The 23,803-nt window shown below is 36.7% G+C and overlaps 1 protein-coding gene across 1 annotated transcript in view; it reads right to left on the reverse strand.

Annotated features, from left to right (window-relative positions):
• The window catches only part of ASZ1 (ankyrin repeat, SAM and basic leucine zipper domain containing 1), a 67,681-nt gene that overhangs the window by 36,492 nt on the left and 7,386 nt on the right, over nt 1–23,803 (reverse strand). The window contains exons 3-4 of the mRNA XM_020899764.2: nt 20,632–20,754; nt 18,690–18,801 (exon numbers count right to left, since the gene is read on the reverse strand). Of these exons, the coding sequence (XP_020755423.2) occupies nt 18,690–18,801; nt 20,632–20,754 (235 nt within the window). The remainder of the gene's footprint in view (nt 1–18,689; nt 18,802–20,631; nt 20,755–23,803) is intronic.

Consider the following 23,803-nt stretch of genomic DNA (forward strand, 5'->3'; position numbering starts at 1 on the left):
ATACCAAGCAACAGATTCAAGTTCTATGAATCTCAAGCTAGACAAATTCAAAGGAAAAACCTAGGGATATCATACATAGCAAAGGTGCCCAAAACAAGAGACAAATAGAAGATCTTAAAATCTATCCTAAAGTCAACACATTCAAAGCATCAATAAGACTAACAGCTAGCTAGCTTTTCAATAGAAACAATGGAGGCCAGGAGACAACTATAATAGCTTTAAAATACCAAAAGGAAACTAACTCCTAACCTAGGAATCTATGCTCAATGAAAATAACTTTCCAAATTAAAGTGAAATAAAAAGGTTTTCAAACAAAAAGATTTTTGTCACCAGCAAATCAACTAAAGAAGGTTTTCAGAAGAAAATGACCCCTGATTAAAACGTGAAAATATAGGGATGACATGAAGAGCACCAGAAAAGATGATTATGGGAGTAAATCTAAATAAAAATAGATAATAATGACAACACAGTTGAAAACAATAAAATGATGATAATAATATATTGTGAGGCTTAAAAATACAGATAGATTTGGAATACATGACGACAGCACAAAGCGGTGGGATGGACGAATTAAATGGAACAGATACATTAGCATGTACCTTAAATGCGAATGGACTAAATATTAAAAGTTAAAAGTAAACTATTATTAAGCAATCTGGATTTAAAATGAACTATACTGCTTACTTTATATAAAAATACATAGAAAGGCTGAAAGCAAAACAGTGGAAGAAGATACATTATACACACACTAACTAAAAAAGCTGACATAACCACACTAGCATTAGAGCACTAGATATTATAATAAAGAATTCCTAGACATACAGAGGAGTACACTTCGAAAGAGTAAAAATGTTAATGCATCAGGAATATGATGGCCTTAAGAACATAAAAGCAAAAGTTCAACAAAATACAAATCACAGTAACTGGTAGAGAAAGCAAGCAAAAATATCAGTAGTCATTTAGAAGATCTGAGCAATGAAACTAATAAATGTTGCCTAATTAATACACATAGACCATTTATATCCAACTATTACCAAGTTACATTCTTTGCTAATGTACATGAAACATTTGCAAAAACTGCCATAGGCTGGGCCATAAAGAAAGTCTCAACAAATTTCAAAGATCTGAAACCATACAGAATATGTTCTCTGACAACTGTGGAATTTGGCTAGAAATCAATTTAAAACATTAAAAAAAAAAACCTAGGAGAATAAAAAAAGTAGATATATGAAGTATTTCTCAGCAATAGAAACACATGAACTATTGTTAAGGGCTATTAATTTTAACATGGATGGATCTAAAAACTGTTAAGCTGAGTTAAAGAATTCCGACAGAAATGCAAAATAAAAAAAATTTTCTAAAAAGAATTCAGATATTAAGAATTTATAATGTGTGAGGTACTAACCAAAAACACTAAACCAGCGGAGAGAAGAAAAAACAAGAGTGGGTGCCTCTAGGGTTCAGGAGACTGTCTCAGAAAGCACTTTAAGGAACTTCCTAGGGTGATGGAAAAATATTCTCCACTTGAAAGGGATGTGGGCTACACTGGTATATACATTCATCATAATTCAAATTTACACTTAAGATTTATGTATTTCACTTTGTAAATCAGATCTCAATCAAAAAATGGAATTAAAATTATGTCAAATTTTACTATATGATGTATACAGATGGATGGACGGATGGATGATTATATGTATACATATGTGGATAGATAATTTTATATTTTATCTATCTATCTATCTAATTTAACATGGGCAGGAAATATGCACACAAATTATAAGATGGGTTGCCTCTGGGAAAGAAAGAAGGAAAAGTGAGTATGACTGGGGAGGATACAAAGGGGCCTTTGTTGTTGTTCAGTCACTCGGTCATGTCCAACTCTTTGAAACACCATGGGCAGCGGTACACCAGGCTCCACTGTCCTCCACCAACTCCCAGAGTTTGTTCAAATTCATGTCCACTGAGTTGGTGATGCTATCTAACCATTTAGTCCTCTGCCATCCCCTTCTCCTTTTGCCTTCAGTCTTACCCAGCATCAGGGTCTTTTTCTATGAGTCGGCTCTTTGCATCAGGTGGCCCAAGTATTGGAGCTTCAGTTTGAGCAAGTCCTTCCAACAGATATTCAGGGCTGATTTCCTTTCAGATGGACTAGTTTGATCTCCTTCTTTCCAAGGAACTCTCAAGAGTCTTCTCCAGAACCACAATTTGAAAGCATCAATTCTTCGGCACTCAATCTTCTTTATGGTCCAGTTCTCATATCCAGACATGACTACTGAAAAAACCATATAGCTTTGACTACACAGACACCTGTCAGCAAAGTGATATCACTGCTTTTTAATAGTCTGTCTACATTTGTCATAGCTTTCTTTCCAAGGAACAAGCATCTTTTATTTTCCTGGCTGCAATCACTGCCTGCTGTGACTTTGGAGCCCAAGAAAATAAAATTTGTCACTGTTTCCACTTCTTCCTCTTCTATTTGCCATAAAGTGATGAGACCAGATACCATGACCTTAACTTTTTAAAACTAAGTTTCAACCCAGTTTTTTCACTCTCCTTTTTCACCCTCATCAAGAGGGTCATTTTTTCCTCTTCACTTTCTGCCATGACACCTGCATATCTGAGGCTGATATTTCTCTCAGCAATCTTGATTCCAGCTTGTGTTTCAACCAACCTGGCATTTTGCATGATGTACTCTGCACAGAAGGTAAATAAGCATGGTGACAATATACAGCCTTGTTGTATTCCTTTCCAAAATTTGAATGTCAGTTGTTCCATGTCTGTTCTGACTGTTGCTTCTTCACCCACACAGGTTTCTCAGAAGACAGGTAAAATGGTCTGTTACTCTCATCTCTCTAAAAACTTTCTACAGTTTTTTGTGCTCCAGAGTCACAAGCTTTAGTGTTAAAGAAGCAGATTTTTTTTTCTGGAATTCCCTTGCTTTCTCCATGATCCAAAGAATATTGGCAATTTGATTTCTGGTTCCTCTGCCTTTTCAAAACCCAGCTTGTACATGTAGAAATCCTAAGTTCACATACTACTGAAGCCTGGCTTGAAGGATTCTGAGCATAGCATTGCTAATGTGAAATGAGCTCAGTTGTGGGGTAGTTTGAACATTCTTTGGCATTGCCCTTCTTTGGGACTGGAATGGAAACTGACCTTTTCCAGTCTTGGGGCTACTGCTGAGTTTTCCAAATTTGCTGACATATTAAGTCTATACTTAACACTTTAATAGCACTTAAACAGCATCATCTTCTAGAATTTCAAATAGCTCAGCTGGAATTCCATCACCTCCACTAGCTTTCTTTGCAGTAATGCTTCCTAAGGACCACTTGACTTTGAACTCCAGGATGTCTGGTTCTAGGTGAGTGACCACACCATCACGGTTATCTGGGTCATGAAGATTTTTCTTGTATAGTTCTTCTGTGTATTCTTTCCACCTCTTAATATCTTTTGCTTCTGTTTGGTCCTTACTGTTTCTGTCCTTTATTGTGCCCATCTTTACACCAATGTTCTCTTGATATTTCTAATGTTTTTGAAGAGATCTCTAGTCTTTCCCATTCTATTGTTTTCCTCTATTTCTTTGCATTATTCACTTAAAAGGGTTTCTTATCTCCTTGCTCTTCTCTGGAACTCTCCATTCAGATGGGTATATCTTTCCTTTTCTCCTTTGCCTTTCACTTTTCTTCTTTCCTCAGCTATTTGGAAGGCCTCCTCAGACAACCACTTTGCCTTCTTGCATTTCTTCTTTCGTAGAATTTTGGTCACTGCCTCCTGTACAGTGTATGGACCCCCGTCCATAGGTCATTGGGCACTGTCTACCAGATCTAATTCCTTGTATCTATTTGTCACTACCGCTGTATAATCATAAGGGGTTTGATTTAGGACATACCTGAATGATCCAGTGGTTTTCCCTACTTTCTTCAATTTAAGCCTAAATTTTGCAAAGCTCTGAGTCACAGTCAGCTCCAGGTCTTGTTTTTGCTGACTGAACAGAGTTTCTCCATCTTCAGCTACAAATAACATAATGAATCTGATTTTAGTATTGACCATCTGGTGATGTCCATGTGTAGAGTCATCTCTTGGGTTGTTGGAAAAGGGTGTTCGCTGAGAGTAGTGTGTTCTTCTGACAAAATTGTTAGCTTTTTCCCTGCTTCATTTTGTACTCCAAGGACAAACTTGCCTGTTACTCTCTTGACTTCCTACTTTTTCATTACAATCCCCTATGATGAAAAGGACATCTTTTTTTTGGTGCCAGTTCTAGAAGGTGTTGTTAAGTCATCACAAAACTGGGCAATTTGAGCTTTTTTGGCATCAGTGGTTAGAGGACAGATTTGGATTACTGTGATGCTGAATGCCTTGCCTTGGAAACAAACTGAGATGTAATTAATCTATACTATTTTATTTAAAACATACTTAAAGCAAAATTAGAATCACTGGGCAAAACATGGCTTTTCAGAGATGATATGAATTATAATTTTGATATGTAGAAGTTTTATATGATTTTTCTTAATTTTTAATGTCTTCTATTAGCTTTAATAAGTACTAATGGATATTAAAAATGAATATCTTCAAAGATTAAGATCCAGTGAATTCTTCACAAAATAAAGGTCCTAATAATGGCACAGTTCCACAGAGACACATGAAGAGCAGATACGAAGCTTTCCTGGCAAAAATGGATTTACTTCTGTGTATTCGTGGACTTACTGCTATAACACTGGAATGTGGGAAGACTTTACACATGAAAATAAAATTGTAGCACCGTTCTTCCCATTAATGAATATAGCATCTATATGTGTGTACAAGGTAGTATAATGAAAAATATATTAATTCTTTATGTCTTATGCTTCACTTGCATCAGCAATCATCCTTCTAACATTCTTTAGCACAGACCATTAACATATAAAGTTAACCTATTCTGGTGAGAAAATGCTGAAATAGAGTATATTTAAATAAAAAATTTCACTTTTTGAAAGCTATGAAATATGAGAGTAAATTTTAAATGTTATTTTTATACTGTTCACTTTCCCAAGGACTTCTAATATCACTGGATATTCCTGAATACAAAAGTTCAAACTAAGATAAGACTACTAAAATAGGTAAGTAACAAGTTATTATATTAGATCTAAGACATCATCAATATTAGGATGCATACCAATTTTGGAAATGCTAATATGTGAAAAAAAGTGTCATAAACCATGAAATATGGTTGGTTTTTATTTCAAATTAATTTTTGTGAAAATATATCTGGTGACATAAGTATTCAAGGTTCAAAAAGAGACTTCTGAAGAAGATGGATTAGAATTTCTAATTACAAAGCATCTGAAATAATTATATTCACTACTTGGGTAATCTTTCTGAGGCATGTGAGGCAAACTCCTGATTAACTTCGTTCATGTTTTTCACAGAACAGAGTTCAGAGCCTAACTGTTACAATCAGTACCCGTTCAGACAGTACCCTGTATTTCTTCGCCCTCTCTCGGTCAGCTACCAGAAAGGCGGTTCACACTTGCTCTTTCCACATCCCCCACTCTCATCTATTGTCTTCCCTGAGCTCCCCTGGTGGCTGCCTGCAAAGCCGGAGACCCGAGTTCAGTCAGTCCATGCGGTCGCCTGCAAAGCCGGAGACCCGGGTTCAGTCAATCCATGCGGTCGCAAACAGTCGGACATGACTGAGCAACTTCTCTTTCTTTACCTCAATAAGACTCCAGATTTTTTTTTCACATTGAAATAATCATTTCAATGTTTTATCATAACAGATTGGAACACATGCGTTTATGTATATTTTACTAAAATAATAAATGTTTAAAGAAAAATAGTACTTATTTGTTTTAAAATCAATCAAAACAAACATCTGAGAAATCATGGTGCTTATAACACAACATAGCAAGTATTCCCAATTTAGATAAAAGTAACTTTTGGTAAGGGGCTTCCTGGATGAGTAAGCAGTAAAGACTCCTCCTGCAATGCAGGAGACACGGGTTTGATCCCTGGGTGGAGAAGATCCCCTGGAGAAGGAAATGGCAACCCACTCCAGTATTCTTACCTGGGAAATCCCATGGACAGAGGAGCCTGGTGGGCTATCGTCCACGGGGTCACAGATGAGTTGAATGTGACTTAGTGACTAAATATTTGGTAAGCATCAGAACTATCAAATGGCAGCATGTTAATTAAGTCCTTTCATACTTATTATCTTGTTTTAATTCTCATAGTCATCTTGCTAATTAGCTAGATATCATCTCAGTGACAGAGGAAGTTGAGCCTCAAAGCTTTCCAAACAACTTAATAGTCATATTAGCTTGGACAAGCCACTGAGGTGGTATCTGGACCAAGATTTTCAGGCTCTAAGTCTTCCAACTTTCTGCAGTATAAATTAATTAATATATTAATTACTACAAATGATATGTTTTAGTCAAGTTTTATAAATATATAAATGACCATTCTATATCAAATATACTAATTCAATAAAGAACTTGATAAACATAACATGAAAGAATTAGGAAGGAAATAAAAAACACCACAGGAGTCAAGCAGCTTACAGTAAAATGAAGACTTTCATATATTAAATGATGCAAGAATGAAGAGAACACCACATGACATGTATAAAAATGTGCTAAACAAAATAATTACCTACCCAAAATCATAGCCTATGAACAAAAAGCACTCTTGTGGGCTGTAATAAAATAGAAAAGTTAACAAACTATTAATCTGGCCCTTGACGGCAAAATGTGAATGCACCATGAGGGGAGGAAAGGATGTTCCAAATTGAAGAATAACAAAAGGAAAAACAGAGGCAGAAATGATTATGTATCTGAAGAATATCACTGAAATTGTATAAATGAAATAAAAGTTAGACATTAGGGAGATTAAGTTTAAGATTTCACCTAATAGACAAAAAGAAGTGTATTCTACAGGTAACAGCATATAGGACTGACTAAAGCACAGAAATAGTACAGTCAAAAATATCAATTAGGAGGATGTTTAAGTTGCCCCTGGGCTTCCCAGGTAGCTCAGTGGTAAAGAATCTGCCTGCCAACGCAGGAGACACCGGTTCAGTCTCTGGGCTGGGAAGATACCCTCGAGAAGGAAATGGCAACCCACTCCAGTATGCTTGCCTGGAAAATCCCATGGACAGAGGAGCCTGGAGGGCTACAGTCCATGCGATCTCACAAGAGCTGGACATAACTTAGTGACTAAACAACAACAAAGTTGCCCCTAAAGTGGGATGATAAGTACCAAAACTGAGATAAATCTAAGAAACATTACAGAGAAAGAATAAATTATATCTAAAAGTGAATGGAAAAGTTTGAGATAAATATCTATTTTTCTTGGTATAAATTTATGTTCAATATTCAGAATTAACTATTGCTTTAAGCATACAGTAAGTAGGAAATACAATTACTACAGCCATGAAGAAAATATATTTAGAATAACATGGTAAGTCATCAGGGCTGCCCACCCAATACTGCTGATTCTTCTTTTCTGAACACAGTAAGACTGAATTTCCTTACTCCCTTAAAATTAGATGTGACTATGTAACCATAATTAAACAGAAGAAATGACACGGGTCTCTTCCAGGTGGGAGCTTTAGCAGCCAGCACACAATTTACCATCCGTGCTAGACATAAATCACACAAAGTCAAGTCAAAATTTGAAAGGTTTCTGTCCTAGTTTTTTTTTAAGTCTTGGTTTCTGTGCATGTGTCTTGAGAGATGAGTGTCAAGGGCTTTCATTGCCTACCTATCCTCACCTCTATCCTCTCCATTCTGTGCTTTCAAAAGGACCAAGCAGATTTACACATATATGGAAAGCAATATCAATCCTATACCTTATATATGCAAGGAACACTAAGATATTTGTCACTGTTTGCATATGAAACTGATAACAAAAATCAGGTCCTAAATGAAGATAAAGAAAAGACAGGTAAATAAAAAAATAAGTAGAGGATGTTAACAGGCAATCTATAAAAAAAGAAAAAAGAAAAAAAAATCACAAAATAACAATTTTTGGTGATGTTTTCTAAATAAGCTAAATTTTTTTTTTCTGAAAATATTTTTGTGACTAGTCTATGCTTTCAGAGCAAAAATATCATTACTTACAACTAGAAAACAAGTTAATATTGTAATCTAAAATTACACCTCAATCTACCAAACTGCTCCAGTGACATTTACAACCAAATTTATATTGTGATAAAGAAAGCAACATTTTTCCCAGAGTATTTCCTCTACCGGTAATAACATTCAACAAGTTAACAATCACACAAATGATTACGTCAAAACCTTGGACATTGGTTCATATGTACAGTCTTATCAATGGTAATAAAACATCTATTGAGATGAAAATGCCACATCATTTTACAAAACCCTTATCTCATGACTAAGCACTGTGATTATAACAAACTCCTCTGCTAGAAAAGTTGCCTTCTGAATGTAAACAAAATATATCTTTTTTTTTTTCCCTAATGTAAGAAAATGCTCTAGCAAACTAGGGGGAAAATACAATTTCTAAAAACAGAAATGTTCATTATATGCATTTTCAAAGGCTTATTATTATTCAAACAATAAAAATATCAATTGCAAATTTAAGGCTAGACTGAAGAGTGTTTAGAATTTCATTATGTGTCCATACAGACTTTTAAGACTTTGATAATTTATATCATCTGTTACTGCATTATAGATATAAAAAAATAAGGAATAATAAAATCCATAGTATAACACAGCTGCAGGTTACCTTGTTTTCAGAGCTAAAAGCGATTATGCTGCTGAATTAAAGTGATAATATTTTCTGTTCATATATTTTCCTTTGTAATCTGTGGACTTTTCAAGTAAAAATATTCAAGTACCTACAATAATTTAGGGAAAGAGGAAAAAATATCCCAAAATACAACTCAATTTAAGATGTGTTTTGCAACAATTAGAAAAGATATGTTGTTTAAACTGGTTGTGCTGAAAAAATCCTCAACCTAAACAAGATGGGGAATGTAAATACATTCCAATGGTGGAACCTACTCACATCAAACTTGTAAATTTCCTTACCAAACCTCTGCTACATTCAAAGGCTCAAACATTTGATTGCCACCTTTCTGTTCGATAAAAATAATGGATATCATCTACCACTGAGCAGTAAGGATTACATTAAACAACAAATTTAAGAGCAAATAACACAGTGCATGCTACACAGGAAACAATGAATAAATGTTTCATTTTTAAAAAAATTAAAAAGCCTAACCCAGAAACAAATTCTAAAACTCCAAATAAATAAATCAGTATTAAAATATCATATTTGCTAGACATAGTACACTAAGTATTGTGCAGCAAGATCCAAGAGAAATATAAAACATAATTTGTATTAATTTAAAAATGGCTTTCAAGTTGTCAGATTTTTTTCCCATTAGTCCTACAGGATAGAAAATAAAATGAGTTTTTAAAACTAAGAAAAACTAATTAAAGATCAAGGTAGATCTATATGTATTCACACTGAGCTTATTGTTAAATCATAAATCAATACTATTTCAACAAGATTTGATAAAGGAAGATACATAAATAAAAAACAATTAAGAAATCAAGAAGATGCTGATTTATGTTTCCAGTAATTGCAGGCTAAATTTGGATCAAAACTTTGAAGGCTTTAAAAATAGCTAGGTTTTTTTTTTTAATTTCTTAAAGACTGAAGAACTAATATGATATCAAAGAACTACTGAACCAAAATCTATATGGCAAAAACATACAGGTAAATAAACTCAGCATTAAGAGTTAGCTTTTGCCTTGAGGGCATTTGCCAGTTCATAAGCACTGGTCATAGCAAACACCTTCTTCCAACAACACAGAGAAGACTCTACACATGGACATCACTAGACGGTCAACATCAAAATCAGACTGATTATATTTTTTGCAGCCAAAGATGGAGAAGCTCTATACAGTCAGCAAAAACAAGACTGGGAGCTGACTGTGGCTCAGATCATGAACTCCTTATTGCCAAATTCAGACTTAAGTTGAAGAAAGTAGGGAAAACCACTAGACCATTCAGGTATGACCTAAATCAAATCCCTTACAATTATACAGTGGAAGTGACAAATAGATTCAAAGGATTAGATCTGACAGACAGAGTGCCTGAAGAACTATGGAAAGAGGTTCCTGACATTGTACAGGAGGCAGGGATCAAGACCATTCCTAAGAAAAAAATGCAAAAAAGCAAAATGGCTGTGTGAGGAGGCCTTACAAATAGCTGTGAAAAGAAGAGAAATGAAAAGCAAAGGAGAAAAGGAAAGATATACCCATTTGAATGCAGAGTTCCAAGGAACAGCAAGGAGAGATAAGAAAGACTTCATCAGTGATCAATGCAAAGAAATAGAGGAAAACAATACAATGGGAAAGACTAGAGATCTCTTCAAGAAAATTAGAGATACCAAGTGAACATATGCAGATGACACCATCCTTATGGCAGAAAGTGAAGAAGAACTAAAGAGCCTCTTGATGAAAGTGAAAGAGGAGAGTGAAAAAGTTGACTTAAAGCTCAACATTCAGAAAACTAAGATCATGCCATCTGGTCCCATCACTTCATGGCAAATAGATGGGGAAACAGTGGAAACAGTGGCTGACTTTGTTTTTTTGGGCTCCAAAATCACTGCAGATGGTGACTGCAGCCATGACATTAAAAGACGCTTGCTCCTTGGAAGGAAAGTTATGACCAACCTAGACAGCATATTAAAAAGCAGAGACATTACTTTAACAACAAAGGTCCGTCTAGTCAAGGCTTTAGTTTTTCCAGTAGTCATGTATGGATGTGAGAGTTGGACTGTAAAGAAAGCTGAGCACCAAAGAATTGATGCTTTTGAACTGTGGTGTTGGAGGAGACTCTTGAGAGTCCCTTGGACTGCAAGGAGATCCAACCAGTCCATCCTAAAGGAGATCAGTCCTGGGTGCTCATTGGAAGGACTGGTGTTGAAGCTGAAACTCCAATACTTTGGTCACCTGATGCGAAGAGCTGACTCATTGGAGAAGACCCTGATGCTGGGAAAGACTGAAGGTGGGAGGAGAAGGGGACGACGGGATGAAATGGTTGGATGGTATCACTGATTCAATGGACATGAGTTTGAGTAAACTCTGGGAGTTGGTAATGGACAGGGAGGCCTGGTGTGCTGCAGTCCATGGGGTTGCAAAGAGTCAGACATGACTAAGCGACTGAACTGAACTGAAGAACCCAATGGGAAATTGAGCTGTGGCTTCGGCAGCTTCAAACTTCATGATGAACACAATTCAAAGCACTGGGCCTAAACAAAATAGGAAATTTACTGAATTATAATAAAGGCACATTTTGCTGGGCCTCTAAGTATATTTAGGGTAAGGGTGAACCAGAAATAAACAAGGTGTTTAGGTTTAGGTTTAACTTACATCACCAAAATACTCCAGGGAGCTTCAACTCCTGAACTTAGATTACATGAGTCCTGGGTTGATAAGTGCCCCAGGCACCTTTAGAAATATACAAAATCCTCTCTGATGGATCATCCTAGGCCTCATATTATTCCAACAAGTTTTAAAATGTAATGACTAGCACCTAGTCATGAGTGAGAAACATAAGAAACTATTGCAAACAGAGACAAATCCACAAAGATATCAGATACCATAACTGTTACATCTAGACTATATGTTTACCATATTAAAGTTTTATTTGGAGCTTGATTTTTTCAGCAAACAAGAAGTTATAAATTTCTTCATAATACTTTATAACTTCCTTATAATGCTCTCAATTTTAAAAAGAACCAAACAGAATTTCTAGAAATAAAAAACTAACTGAAATTATGAACCATATTGAGGAGTTTAACAATAAATTAGAAGGAAGTGAAATGAGATTCAGTGAGCTAGAAGGCAGATTAGATGCTATTATCCAGAATGTTGCATGGTGAAACAAGACGATGGAAAATAAAGACAGGCATTGAGGTTACAGTGAGAAAGGTCTAACAGATATATATATATAGTCAGAGACCCCAAAAGAGAAAAGAACAGGGCACAGGCAATACCTAAAGTGACAATGGATGAGACTTCTTCAGAACTGCAGCACCATCCCCAAATTTAGAAGCTTTTCATAATAATGCTTGAAATGGCATATAGAGATGCCTTAATGACAGATATCTACCACATTAAATTGATGTTTTTTTTTCATTAGCCATTTTCAAGATGAAACAGAGAAACATTAAAAGAAACTATGAAAATTTTGCTGAAATACATGTATTAGCAGATTTGAAAGTCTACACACAAAGTTTGGGAAGAATATAAAACTTCAAAGCAGATAAAACTTGCTCTTTTAATAAACTAATAAATTCGAATATTATTAAATGTTTACCAAAATAATGAACCAGAATGGCTAAGGAAGTAAAATAAATGTTGAAAATTATATAAGAGCAATTAGTGATATTGATGTGCAGCATACATACCCAAATCAAACAACAAACACCAATACGCATTCAGCAGAACAAAGAAGCAGACAGTCATAGCTATCTGAAGAACTGACAAAACATTTGTCTCTGTTTAGCTTAACTCAGAACTCAAGTCAGAAAAGCAGGCATTGCTCAAAAAGACTCCAAGTGTCGGATGCCTTGGGCAAATGTTTTAGTCAAAGAAAACACTAACCGGTACACATAAAAAATGGTTAAAACAGCAAATTTCATGTTATAAATGTTTTACCACAATTTTTAACTTAAAAAAAGGAGGGGGACAAGTAGGACTTAATAACTTTATGGAAACTTTAGAGGAAAAGACACAGGAATCTGGAGCGAGTTCAGGAAAGGAGTGACATGAAGAACACTGGAAGAGAAGCTAAGGGATGGTTACAGGTACTTGGACTGAATACCAGGAGCTGCAAGGGATATAGAATCATGAATTACATTGTCAGCACTCATGCTGCCTTAGCACAGAGCAAGCCATAATATGCTGTCAATTCTGCCTATTGAAGCATTCTAACAGTTTCACAATCTTTTAAATACACTATTCTGTATTTTCTTTCAATTTCCAAGCTAATCAACTTTCTGCCTGATTGGGTCAGACATTTTGTTAGGCCAAGAAGACTTCATCATACTCTTATTAATAAAGAATCTCTATACAATGGAATACTACTCAGCAGTAAAAAGTAACAAATTTTTGACACACACAACTTGGATGAATCTTAAAAATATTATCCTGAGTGAAAAAATTCTGTATAATTATATTTATGTAACATTTCAGAATAGCGAAAAATAGTTTATAGTGATAGAAGTAAGTTCTACAGCACTGGGGAGGGGCATGAGGGAACTTTCTGGGATGACGAAAATATTCTGTGTTGAGATGTGAGTTATATGAACATGCATTTTTTCAGAACTGATTCAACTGCACACTGAAAATCTGAATTTTTCTCACATTTATGTTAATTACACACAATAAAAAAACTTTAAACTATTACAGAATTTCTTCAGTACATTCAGCAAGACCTCTATAATTAAGTTTAAGGCAAAATGACAGAAAGTAGGTGAAAGAAAGCAATTTGGCAAATGGCTAAGATTAAAATAACATCTATATATATAGGATGAGTGCTTATCTTCTGCAAGAACACCAAAATTGCAACTAGCTGCTGAACAACCATAGACAGGCGAATGTTGGAACCCACCAAAAAAAAGATACCCCACAACCAAGGGCAAAGGAGAAGCCACAAAAAGATGGCCGGAGGGATGCAATTGCATTTAAAATCAAACCTCATACCTGCCAGAGACCCTTCGAGGGTACAAGCAAAACCTTGTGTGTACCAGAGCAGATGAAAAGGAGCGGTGACCCCCACAAGAGACTGAGCCAAACCTACCTTTGAGTGTCTGAGGGTCTTCTGTGGAGGCGTGAATCAGCAGTGGCCTGCCTTGGGGACAGAGGCTCTGGCAACAGCAGTCCTGGGAGGCATGGCGTATAGCCTCTTGGAGGAAATCGCCATTAACCCCACTATAGAGCTGCCGAGTGGGCAACTCACAAACTGGAGAACAAAGTTCTCACACTGCTGTAAAAGTTCTAGGCCCAACAACAGACTTCCCAACCTGGGGATCCATCAAAGGGACTGAGTATCCCCAGGGAATCTGACTTTGAAGGTCAGCAGGATTTGATTACAGAACTTACAAAGGACTGGGGAAACAGACTCTTGGGGGGCACAAACAAAATATTGTGCACAGCAAGACTCAGGAGAAAGGAGCAGTGACCCCACAAGAAGACTGAGCCAGACTTGTCTGTGTGTGCTTGGGAGTCTCTGGCAGAGGCGTGGGTTGACAGTGGCCTACCACAGGGTCAGGATACTGCCTACAATAGTCCTAGGAGGCCTGGTGTGCTGGCAAAAGTCCTCTTGAAGGAGGTTGCCATTATCGCCATTATTGCCATTACCCCTACCATAGTTTGGCCTCAACTACAGGGAGGGAATACAGCCCTACACGCATCAGCAGAACATTGGATTAAAGAGTTACTGAGCATGGCTCTGCCTACCAGAACAAGATCAAGTTTTTCCCACAGCCAGTACCCCCCCATTAGGAAGCTTGCAGAAGCCTCTTATCCTCATCCATCAGAGGGCAGACAGAATGAAAACCACAATCACAGAAATCTAACCAAATAATCACATGAACCACGACCTTGCCCAACTCAATGAAACTATGAGCCATGCTGTTTAGGGTCACCCAAGACGGACTGGTCACAGTGGAGAGTTCTGACAAAATGTCCACTGGAGAAGGCAATGACAAACCACTTCAGCCTTCTTGCCTTGAGAACCCCACGAACACTATGAAAAGGCAAAAAGATATGACATTGAAAGATGGGCTCCCCAGGTTGGAAGGTGTCTAATATGCCACTGGAGATGAGCAGAGAAACAGCTCCAGAAGGAATGAAGAGGCTGAGCCAAAGTGGAAACAACGAGCAGCTGTGGATGTGTCTGATGGTGAAAGTCAAGTCTGATGCTGTAAAGAACACTACATAGGAACCTGGAATGTTAGGTCCATGCTGCTGCTGCTGCTGCTAAGTCGCTTCAGTTGTGCCCGACTCTATGCAACCCCACAGACAGCAGCCCACCAGGCTCTCCTGTCCCTGGGAGTCTCCAGGCAAGAACACTGGAGTGGGTTGCCATTTCCTTCTCCAATTTATGAAAGGGAAAGTGAAAGTGAAGCTGCTCAGTCATGTCCGACTCTTAGCGACCCCATGGACTGCAGCCTACCAGGCTCCTCCATCCATGGGATTTTCCAGGCAAAAGGGTACTGGAGTGGGGTGCCATTGCCTTCTCCCGGTAGGTCCATGAATCAAGATAAATTGGAAGTGGTCAAACAGGAGATGGCAAGAGTGAACATCGACCTTTTAGGAATCAGTAAACTAAAATGGACTGGAATGGGCAAATTTAATTCAGATGATCATTGTATCTACTACTGTGGGCAAGAATCCCTGAGAAGAAATGGAGAAGCCCTCACAGTCAACAAGAGTTCGACACGCAGTACATGGGTGTAAGCTCAAAAACAATAGAATGATCTTGGTTCATTTCCAAGGCAAACTGTTCAACATTATAGTAATTCAAGTCTATGCCACAACCACTAATGCTGAAAGAGCTAAAGTTGAATGGTCCTATGAAGACTTACAGGACCTTCAAGAATTAATACCCCAAACAAAACAAAACAAAACAGAAGATGTCCTTTTCATCATCTGGAATGCAAAAGCAGGATGTCAGGAGATACCTAGAGAAACAACGCAAGTTTGGCCTTGGAGTACAAAATGAAGCAGGGAAAAGCCTAATAGAGTTTTAGCAAGAGAACTCCCTGGTCATAGCAAACACCCTCTTCCAACATCACAAGAGACAACTGTACATGTGGACATCACCAGTTGTCAATACTGAAATCAGACTGATTATATTCCTTGTAGCCAAAGATGGAGAAGCTCTATATATTCAGCAAAAACAAGACTGGGAGCTGACTGTGACTCAGATCATGAACTTCTTATTGCAAAATTCACACTTAAGTTGAAGAAAGTAGGGAAAACCACTAGACCATTCAGGTATGACCTAAATCAAATCAGTGATTATACAGTGGAAGTGACAAATAGTTTCAAGGGATCAGATATGATAGACAAGAGTGCCAGACCAACTATGGACAGAGGTTTGCAACACTGTAGAGGAGGCAGTGATCAAAACCATCCCCAAGAGAAATAAATACAAAAAGACAAAGTGGTTGTTTGAGGAGGCCTTACAAATAGCTGAGAAAAGAAGAGAAGCAAAAAGCAAAGGAGAAAAGGAAAGACATACCAATCTGAATGCAGAGTTATGGACAACAGCAAGGAGAGATAAGAAATCCTTTTAAGTGAACAATGCAAAGAAATAGTGGAAAACAATAGAATGGGAAAGACTAGAGATCTCTTCAAGAAAATTAGATATACAAAAGGAATATTCCATGTAAAGAAGGGCAGAATAAAGGACAGAAATGCTAAGGACCTATCAGAAGCAGAAGATATTAAGAAGAGGTGACAAGAATAGACAGAACTATACAAAAAAGATCTTAATGACCTGGATAACCACAAAGGTAGAGTGGTTATCACTCACCTAGAGCCAGACATCCTGGAGTGTGAAGTCATGTAGGCCTCAGGAAACAGCACTATGAACAAAGTGAGTGGAGGTGATGGAATTCCAGCTGAGCTATTTCATATTCTAAAAGATGCTGCTGTGAAAGAGCTGCATTCAATATGCCAGCAAATTTGGAAAACTCTGCCATGGCTACAGGACTGGAAAAGGTCAGTTTTCATTCCAGTCCCAAAGAAGGGCAATGCCAAAGAATGTTCAAACTACTGTACAACTCAGCTCATTTGACATGCTAGTAAAGTAATACTCAAAATCCTTCAAGCTAGGCTTCAATAGTATGTGAATGAAGAACTTCCCAATATACAAGCTGGATTTAGAAAAGGCAAAAGAATCAGATACCAAATTGCAAACATCTGTGGATCATAGGAAAAGCTAGAGAATTCCAGAAAAACATCTACTTCTGCTTCACTGAATATGCTAAAGCCTTTGACTGTGTGAATCACAACAAACTGTGGAGGATTCTTAAAGAGGTGAGAATACCAGACCTGCCTCCTGAGAAATCTGTATGCAGGTCAAGAAGCAACAGTTAGAACTGGACATGGAACAACAGACTGGTTCCAAATTGGGAAAGGAGTATGTCAAGGCTGCATATTGTCACCCTGCTTATTTAACTTATATGCAGAGTATGTATGTGAAATACCGGGCCAGATGAAGCACTAGCTAGAATCAAGAATGCCAGGAGAAATATCAATAACCTCAGCTATGCAGATGACACCACCCTTATGGCAGAAAGCGAAGAGGAACTAAAGAGCCTCTTGATGAAGGTGAAAGAGGAGACTGAAAAAGCTGGCTTAAAACTCAACATTCAGAAAACTGAATTCAGATCATGGTATCTGGACCCATCACTTCATGGCAAATAGATGGGGAAACAATGAAAACAGTGACAGACTTTATTTTCTTGGGCTCCAAAATCACTGTTAATGGTGACTACTAATGAAATTAAAAACTTGCTAGCTCCTTGGAAGAAAAGCAATGACAAACCTACATAGCATATTAAAAAGCAGAAATATTACTTCCTGACAAAGATCCATATAGTCAAAGCTATGGTTTTTCTAGTAGTCATGTATGGATGTGAAAGCTGGACAATAAAGAAGGCTGAGCACTGAAGAATTGATGCCTTCGAACTGTGGTGCTGGGGAAGACTCTTGAGAGTCCCTTGAACTGCAACGAGATCAAACCAGTAAATCCTAAAGGAAATTAACCCTGAATATTCATTGGAAGGACTGAGGCTGAAGCTGAAGCTCCAATACTTTGGCCACCTGATGCACAGAGCTGACTCTGACACTGGGAATGATTGAAGGCAGGAGGAGAAGGGGGCAACAGAGGATAAGATGCCTGGATGGCATCACTGGCTCAATGGATATGAGTTTGAGCAAACTCCAGGAGATGGTGAAAGATAGGGAAGCCTGGCATGCTGCAATTCATGGGGCTGGAAACCAGCAGGACTGAGTGACTGAACAACAAAGGGAACTCAACAGTTTCCTCTTAATTTTTATTCTTCTCTTCACCTTTAGTGCAACTAGAACCAAGTGGTACATGTGACTAGTGAATCACTTCCATTTTAAGATCTAGAATTATCTTCCTGTCTGTAATACAGGTAAAATTCTCTTCTTTTTGTCATATTATATACAGACTAAGACTATGTCATTTTCATTATATCCACAGAATACAGAAGGGCTTCCATGCCACTTTACACACCAAAACAGATTTCTGTTGATAAGTGTTTATAAAGAGAATGCTAAGAGGTTTTACTATTATAGCTCAATTATCATATTCTTTTGAGTGTGTAAGTCAAAGGAAAGTGATACAGTTAATAATTGTCTTTCTTCCTCTCTCATCAACTTCTTAGGACATTCTTTTAAAATTAAAATATAAAAGACTACTTTTGATGATATACCTGTTCTTTGATATTCTTATACAATTGGAATCATGACCTTATGACCTATTTTCATTCATCAGTTATATGGCCAAGTAAATACACATTGGTTATGATTTTTAAAAAATCATGCTGTCAAATGTTTAACAAAGACTGATAATCAAAGAAAAGTATATCTTCGTCATTTTTGAACAAACGGTAAGATTCTTACCTACAAGCGACATTTGGATCAGCATTTCTTGAAAGTAGTAGCTCTATACACTTCAAGATCTTTTCCTCTGAGCCACGAGCAGAACATGCAGTAATCAAAACAGTTTGCTTATCTACAATGAAAGGAAAAGTGAGGAAAACCCCGCACACATCAGAAATCGTAACTAGCTGACTTCTTTTATCATTCAAAACATTCTAAATATTTATCACATTCTTAAACTTCTGTAACTTATTCCCAAATCTCTTGTTCTTAACAGGTAATTTTGTATTCCTTCACCTAAAAATGAGATGAGGGATGAACAATTTCCAAAGTATATCTATAATTCATTTACTAATTTCCTTTCCCTATTCTCATTTCTTCAAGAGAATAGGAAAGTGGTTCAGAGCATGGGCTCTGTGCAGATTTACCGCCTGGAACTGAACAGTTTTCGGTTGATTAAAATTTGCCTTGAACACATGGATAAAAAACAATGATTGATATTCTCTGATTTCACTTCTTTGCTTCTCACTCATTTAACAACTCACTGAGATCTGGCTTACGCCCAATCCCTCCCACTGAAGATGTCCTAACTGCTACACCTATTGGTTTCTTTTTAATCCTTGCCTACTTGATCCCTCTCAGCTCATCCCATTTCCTAAAACTCTTCTTCCCTTGGCGCCTATGGCATCAATGGAGATCAGGACTAATTAAAAGACAAAAAATAATTCTCAAGTAAGAACTGGGGAACTAAGTCATGTCAGCCATGGTTTATGTTTGTGGTTCATTATTGACCAAACATAGAAATCTAGATTCTGGTCCCAGTTCTGTCACTGATAAACTATGACTCCAGTGATATCTTAGTCTCTTAGTAGATTTAACTTACAGTTGAGAAGATAGTGTCTGCCCTCTACCTGAGTGGGCCCATGAGATACATAAAATCATTTATGTTGACATGCTGGGCAAAATATGTTTTATAACTGTAAGGTATTCTCTGTTTACAAAAAGCAAAGAAAGGAAACTACTGATCGATTTTTTGGGCAGAACATTTTACACTTTCAAAAATTTAAGTATAGCTTTCATTAAATGATATTTTAAATGACATAATAAAAAGAAAAACATACCACAGCAACAGATTAAACATAAAACTATTGCTGACATGAAATATATAAAATACATAAATGAGACAACAGACTAGAAATAATCTTACAAATATCAAATGCAGTACAAAGTTAATTTGAAAATTCTCACATGAAAACTATATCTGAATTAAAAAGTAAATCTGTCTATTGTAAACATGTAAAAATATTCAATCTAATAATTAAATAAGATTTGCACATACACTCTTATTCAAAGCAATAATGAGTAGAAATTATTCAATAACAAATAAAGAAATGGATTTAATAATTACCTTTGAAACAATTTTTAAGTGATATAATTCAGAATTGAGTTTTAAATTCAAAAGACTGATTTTCAAGCAATTTTCCACTAAGTTATCAGTTTTTCAATGTTTTCTTTCATTGTGTTTTACTGTAAAAATAACCAAAACTCTCTAGCACAGATTTTAAAGGTACATATTAATAACACAACCAGTTATAATGGTAATATAAATGGAATCTACCTCTTTGGAAAGAAGGTTTTTCAAAGTATCTATGGTTTCTAATTTGGTTTTCTGTTTATGTAACTAACAGGAAGATATTTTTTAAAAACTCCTTTAAGTTTTTTTCACTTTGCATAATAGTTGCTTGGGGATCAAGAAAAACACAGTAAAAATAATCAGTTACCTCAAACATTTTACCCTTATTATGATTTTTTAAGAGCCAAGTTTTTATTTTGAAGTGAATATATGAAAATAGAGCATGGAAAAAGTATATATCACGACCCCAAAGAGAATATAATTTGGTTTCTAAACAGATCAGTATACAAAGTAAATGCTCACATATTTTAAATATTTAAAACATCTTACCCTTATCAAAGCTTGCGTTAGCACCTCTGTCCAGAAGGACCCGAACCAGCTCTACATTGGAAACACTAGCAGCATACATAAGGGAAGTCCACCCATACTGAAAGCTGGTATCTACACTGATGCCTGTTAATTCAAAAACAAGCATTTAAAAGCCTCCTTCACCAAAACAAACAAACAAATCCCTGTCACATTAATATGTTAAAAGTACTGCACACAGTGACATACACCATGTACTTCACAATGGAAGGGAATTTCTTGCTAATAATGGCTTAAGAAAAATAGAAAATAATTATATGTGAACTATAATAAAATAGCTAACTTGACTTTTGCTATAGTTCACTTCCACATCACTATGTTTCAAGAGACTGGATCTGTCAATACGTTTTTCATATACTTGTTGTTCAGCTGCTCAGTGGTTTCTGACTCTTTGCAACCCCATGGACTGTAGCTTTCCAGGATCCTCTGTCCATGGGATTTTCCAGGCAAGAATGTGGAGGGGGCTGCCATTTCCTTCTCCAGGGGATATTCCTGACCCAGAGATTGAACCCACGTCTCCCACATCTCCTGCATTAGTGGGTGGATTCTTTACCACTGAGCTACCAGGGAAGTTTGTTTTCATATAATATGCTATCTATATTAGGACAGGTTTTTACATGCTACCTTTTCCTTTCTAGGGCAGTTGGGAAGTTTCACAGATGTAAAGTGTCTTTTTAGTTAGAATATTATCACACATGTCTATGGTGGCAAATATAAAAAATATTCCTTATTAAAACTCTCTTAACTTCCTTCCAAATGCAAAATTTAACCATGGGTTACTGGCCAAACATGAGGGTAAAAAGGTAGGTTAGGGTTTGATTATGAAAGCTCTGTTAAGAAATGTAGACTGTACTTTGTGATCCAGAGATTTACATTATTACAACTGTATTATAAAAAGACAATTTAGGTACCTCTGCTGAGAATGGGATAGGAGGCAGGGAGACCTGGCAATGAGGCTAGAAGTTCAAGCAAAAGTCAGAGCAAGGGCAGTTGAGACAGAGAAGGAATACAAAAGGATAATTCAAAGGCAGGGTTAGTGGAATGTAAAATTACTTTGAGGAAGAGGAGTCTTAGAAAAAAACAAATAGAAAATAACTATGAGATTCTTTGCTTAAAACTTTTGAGGAAGGGGTACATTTTTTCAGCTGGAATTGCTGAGAGGATGGAACATGAATCTAATGTTGTCAGAAGCCTTCTGTCCATCTAACTGGAACAACTATCATAAGTGGAAACAACACAGGGAGAAACAGAGCTAAGAGGTGGAAAGACTCTTGAGAAGGCCCAAGAACAGAATTTAAACCATGGAGCAGAACTTTTCAGAGATCAAGCCCTGAGTCTTTGGAGTAGGAGCACTGACTCCAAGACCCTAGACTACCAGAGAACTAACTCTGTGGAGTATCAAATAGTTAGAACTCACACAGAGGAAACCATCTGAATACAACAGCCAGCATCACCTAACCACCCTGTGCAGGACGCCTCATCTAAACAACAAACGAAACAAAAATACAAACCCAATCATCAGCAGACAGGATTACCACCTCACTCAGCCATGGCCATCAGAGGAAAAACAAACAAAAACTAGCACCAATCTCACCCTATACAAACTTACACAAACTACTGGACAGACCTTAGGAGGGCAGAAACCAAATGGAAGAAAGAATTCAGCCTTGAAGCCTGGGAAAAGGAGACCTCAAACACAATAGGTTAAAAAAAAATAATGAAAAGACAGAGAAATACTATACAAATGAAGGAATAAACTAGAAACACATAAGTCCAAATAAATGAAGAGGAAATAGGCAAACTATCTGAAGAAGAATTCAGAATAATGAGAGTAAAGATGATCAAAAACCTTGAAAACATAATGGAGAAAATGCAAGAATCAGTTAACAAAGACCTAGGAGAATTAAAGAATAAACATATAGAGACAAACAACACAATTACTGAAATTAAAAATACTCTAGAAGGAATGAATAGCAGAATATCGAAGCAGAAGAACGAATCAGTGAGCTGGAAGATAAAATGGTGGAAATAACTTCTGAAGAGCAGAATAAAGTAAAAACAATGAAAAGAAGTGAGGACAGGCTCAGAGTCCTACGGGACAATATCAAACGCACCTACATCTGAATTATGGGAGCCCCAGAAGAAGAAGAGAAAAAGAAAGGGTATGGGAAACTTTTGAAGAGATTACAGTTGAAAATGTCCCCAACATGGAAAAGGAAATAATCAAGTTCAAGAGGCACAAAGTCCCATGCAGGATAAACCAAAGGAGAAACACGCCAAGACACTTACTAATCAAATTAACAGAGACTAAACACAAAGAAAGAATATTATAAGCAGCAAAGGAAAACCAACAAGTAACATACAAGGGAAACCCCATACGTTTAACAGCTGATCTTTCAGCAGAAACTCTGTAGGCCAGAAGAGAATGGCAGGATATATTTAAACTACTGAGAGGGAAAAATCTACAACCAAGATTACTGTACCCAGCAAGGATCTCATTCAAAGTTGATCGAGAAATCAAAAGCTTTTCAGACAAGCAAAACTTAAGAGAATTCAGTACCACCAAACCAGCTTTATAACAAATGTTAAAGGGGTTTATATAGTCAAGAAAAACAAAAGAGGAAAAAGATCTACAAAATCAACCCCAAACAAAGAAAATTGCACTGGAACATATATATCAATAATTACTTTAAATGTACATGGATTAAATGCTCCAACCAAAAGACAGAGACTGGATGAATGGATACAAAAACAAGACCCATATATATGCTGTCTACAAGAAACCCACTTCAGACCTCAAGACACATATAGACTGAAGTGAGAGGACAGAAAAATATAGTCCATGCAAATGGGAAGCAAAAGAAAGCTGGAGTAGCAATCCTCATATCAGACAAAGTAGACCTTAAAATAAAGAATATTACAAGACATAAGGAAGGCCATTGCATAATGATCAAGGGATCAATCCAAGTGGAAGACATAACAATTTTAAGTACCCAACTGAAGCGACTTAGCAGCAGCAGCATGCACCCAGCATAGGGGCACCTAAATACATAAGACAAACACTAACAGACATAAAAGGAGAAACTGAGAGTAACACAATAATAGTAGGAGATTTTAACACCCCACTCACACCAAT

This window comes from Odocoileus virginianus, chromosome 1, assembly GCF_023699985.2.
Source record: "Odocoileus virginianus isolate 20LAN1187 ecotype Illinois chromosome 1, Ovbor_1.2, whole genome shotgun sequence".
NCBI lineage: Eukaryota > Metazoa > Chordata > Mammalia > Artiodactyla > Cervidae > Odocoileus > Odocoileus virginianus.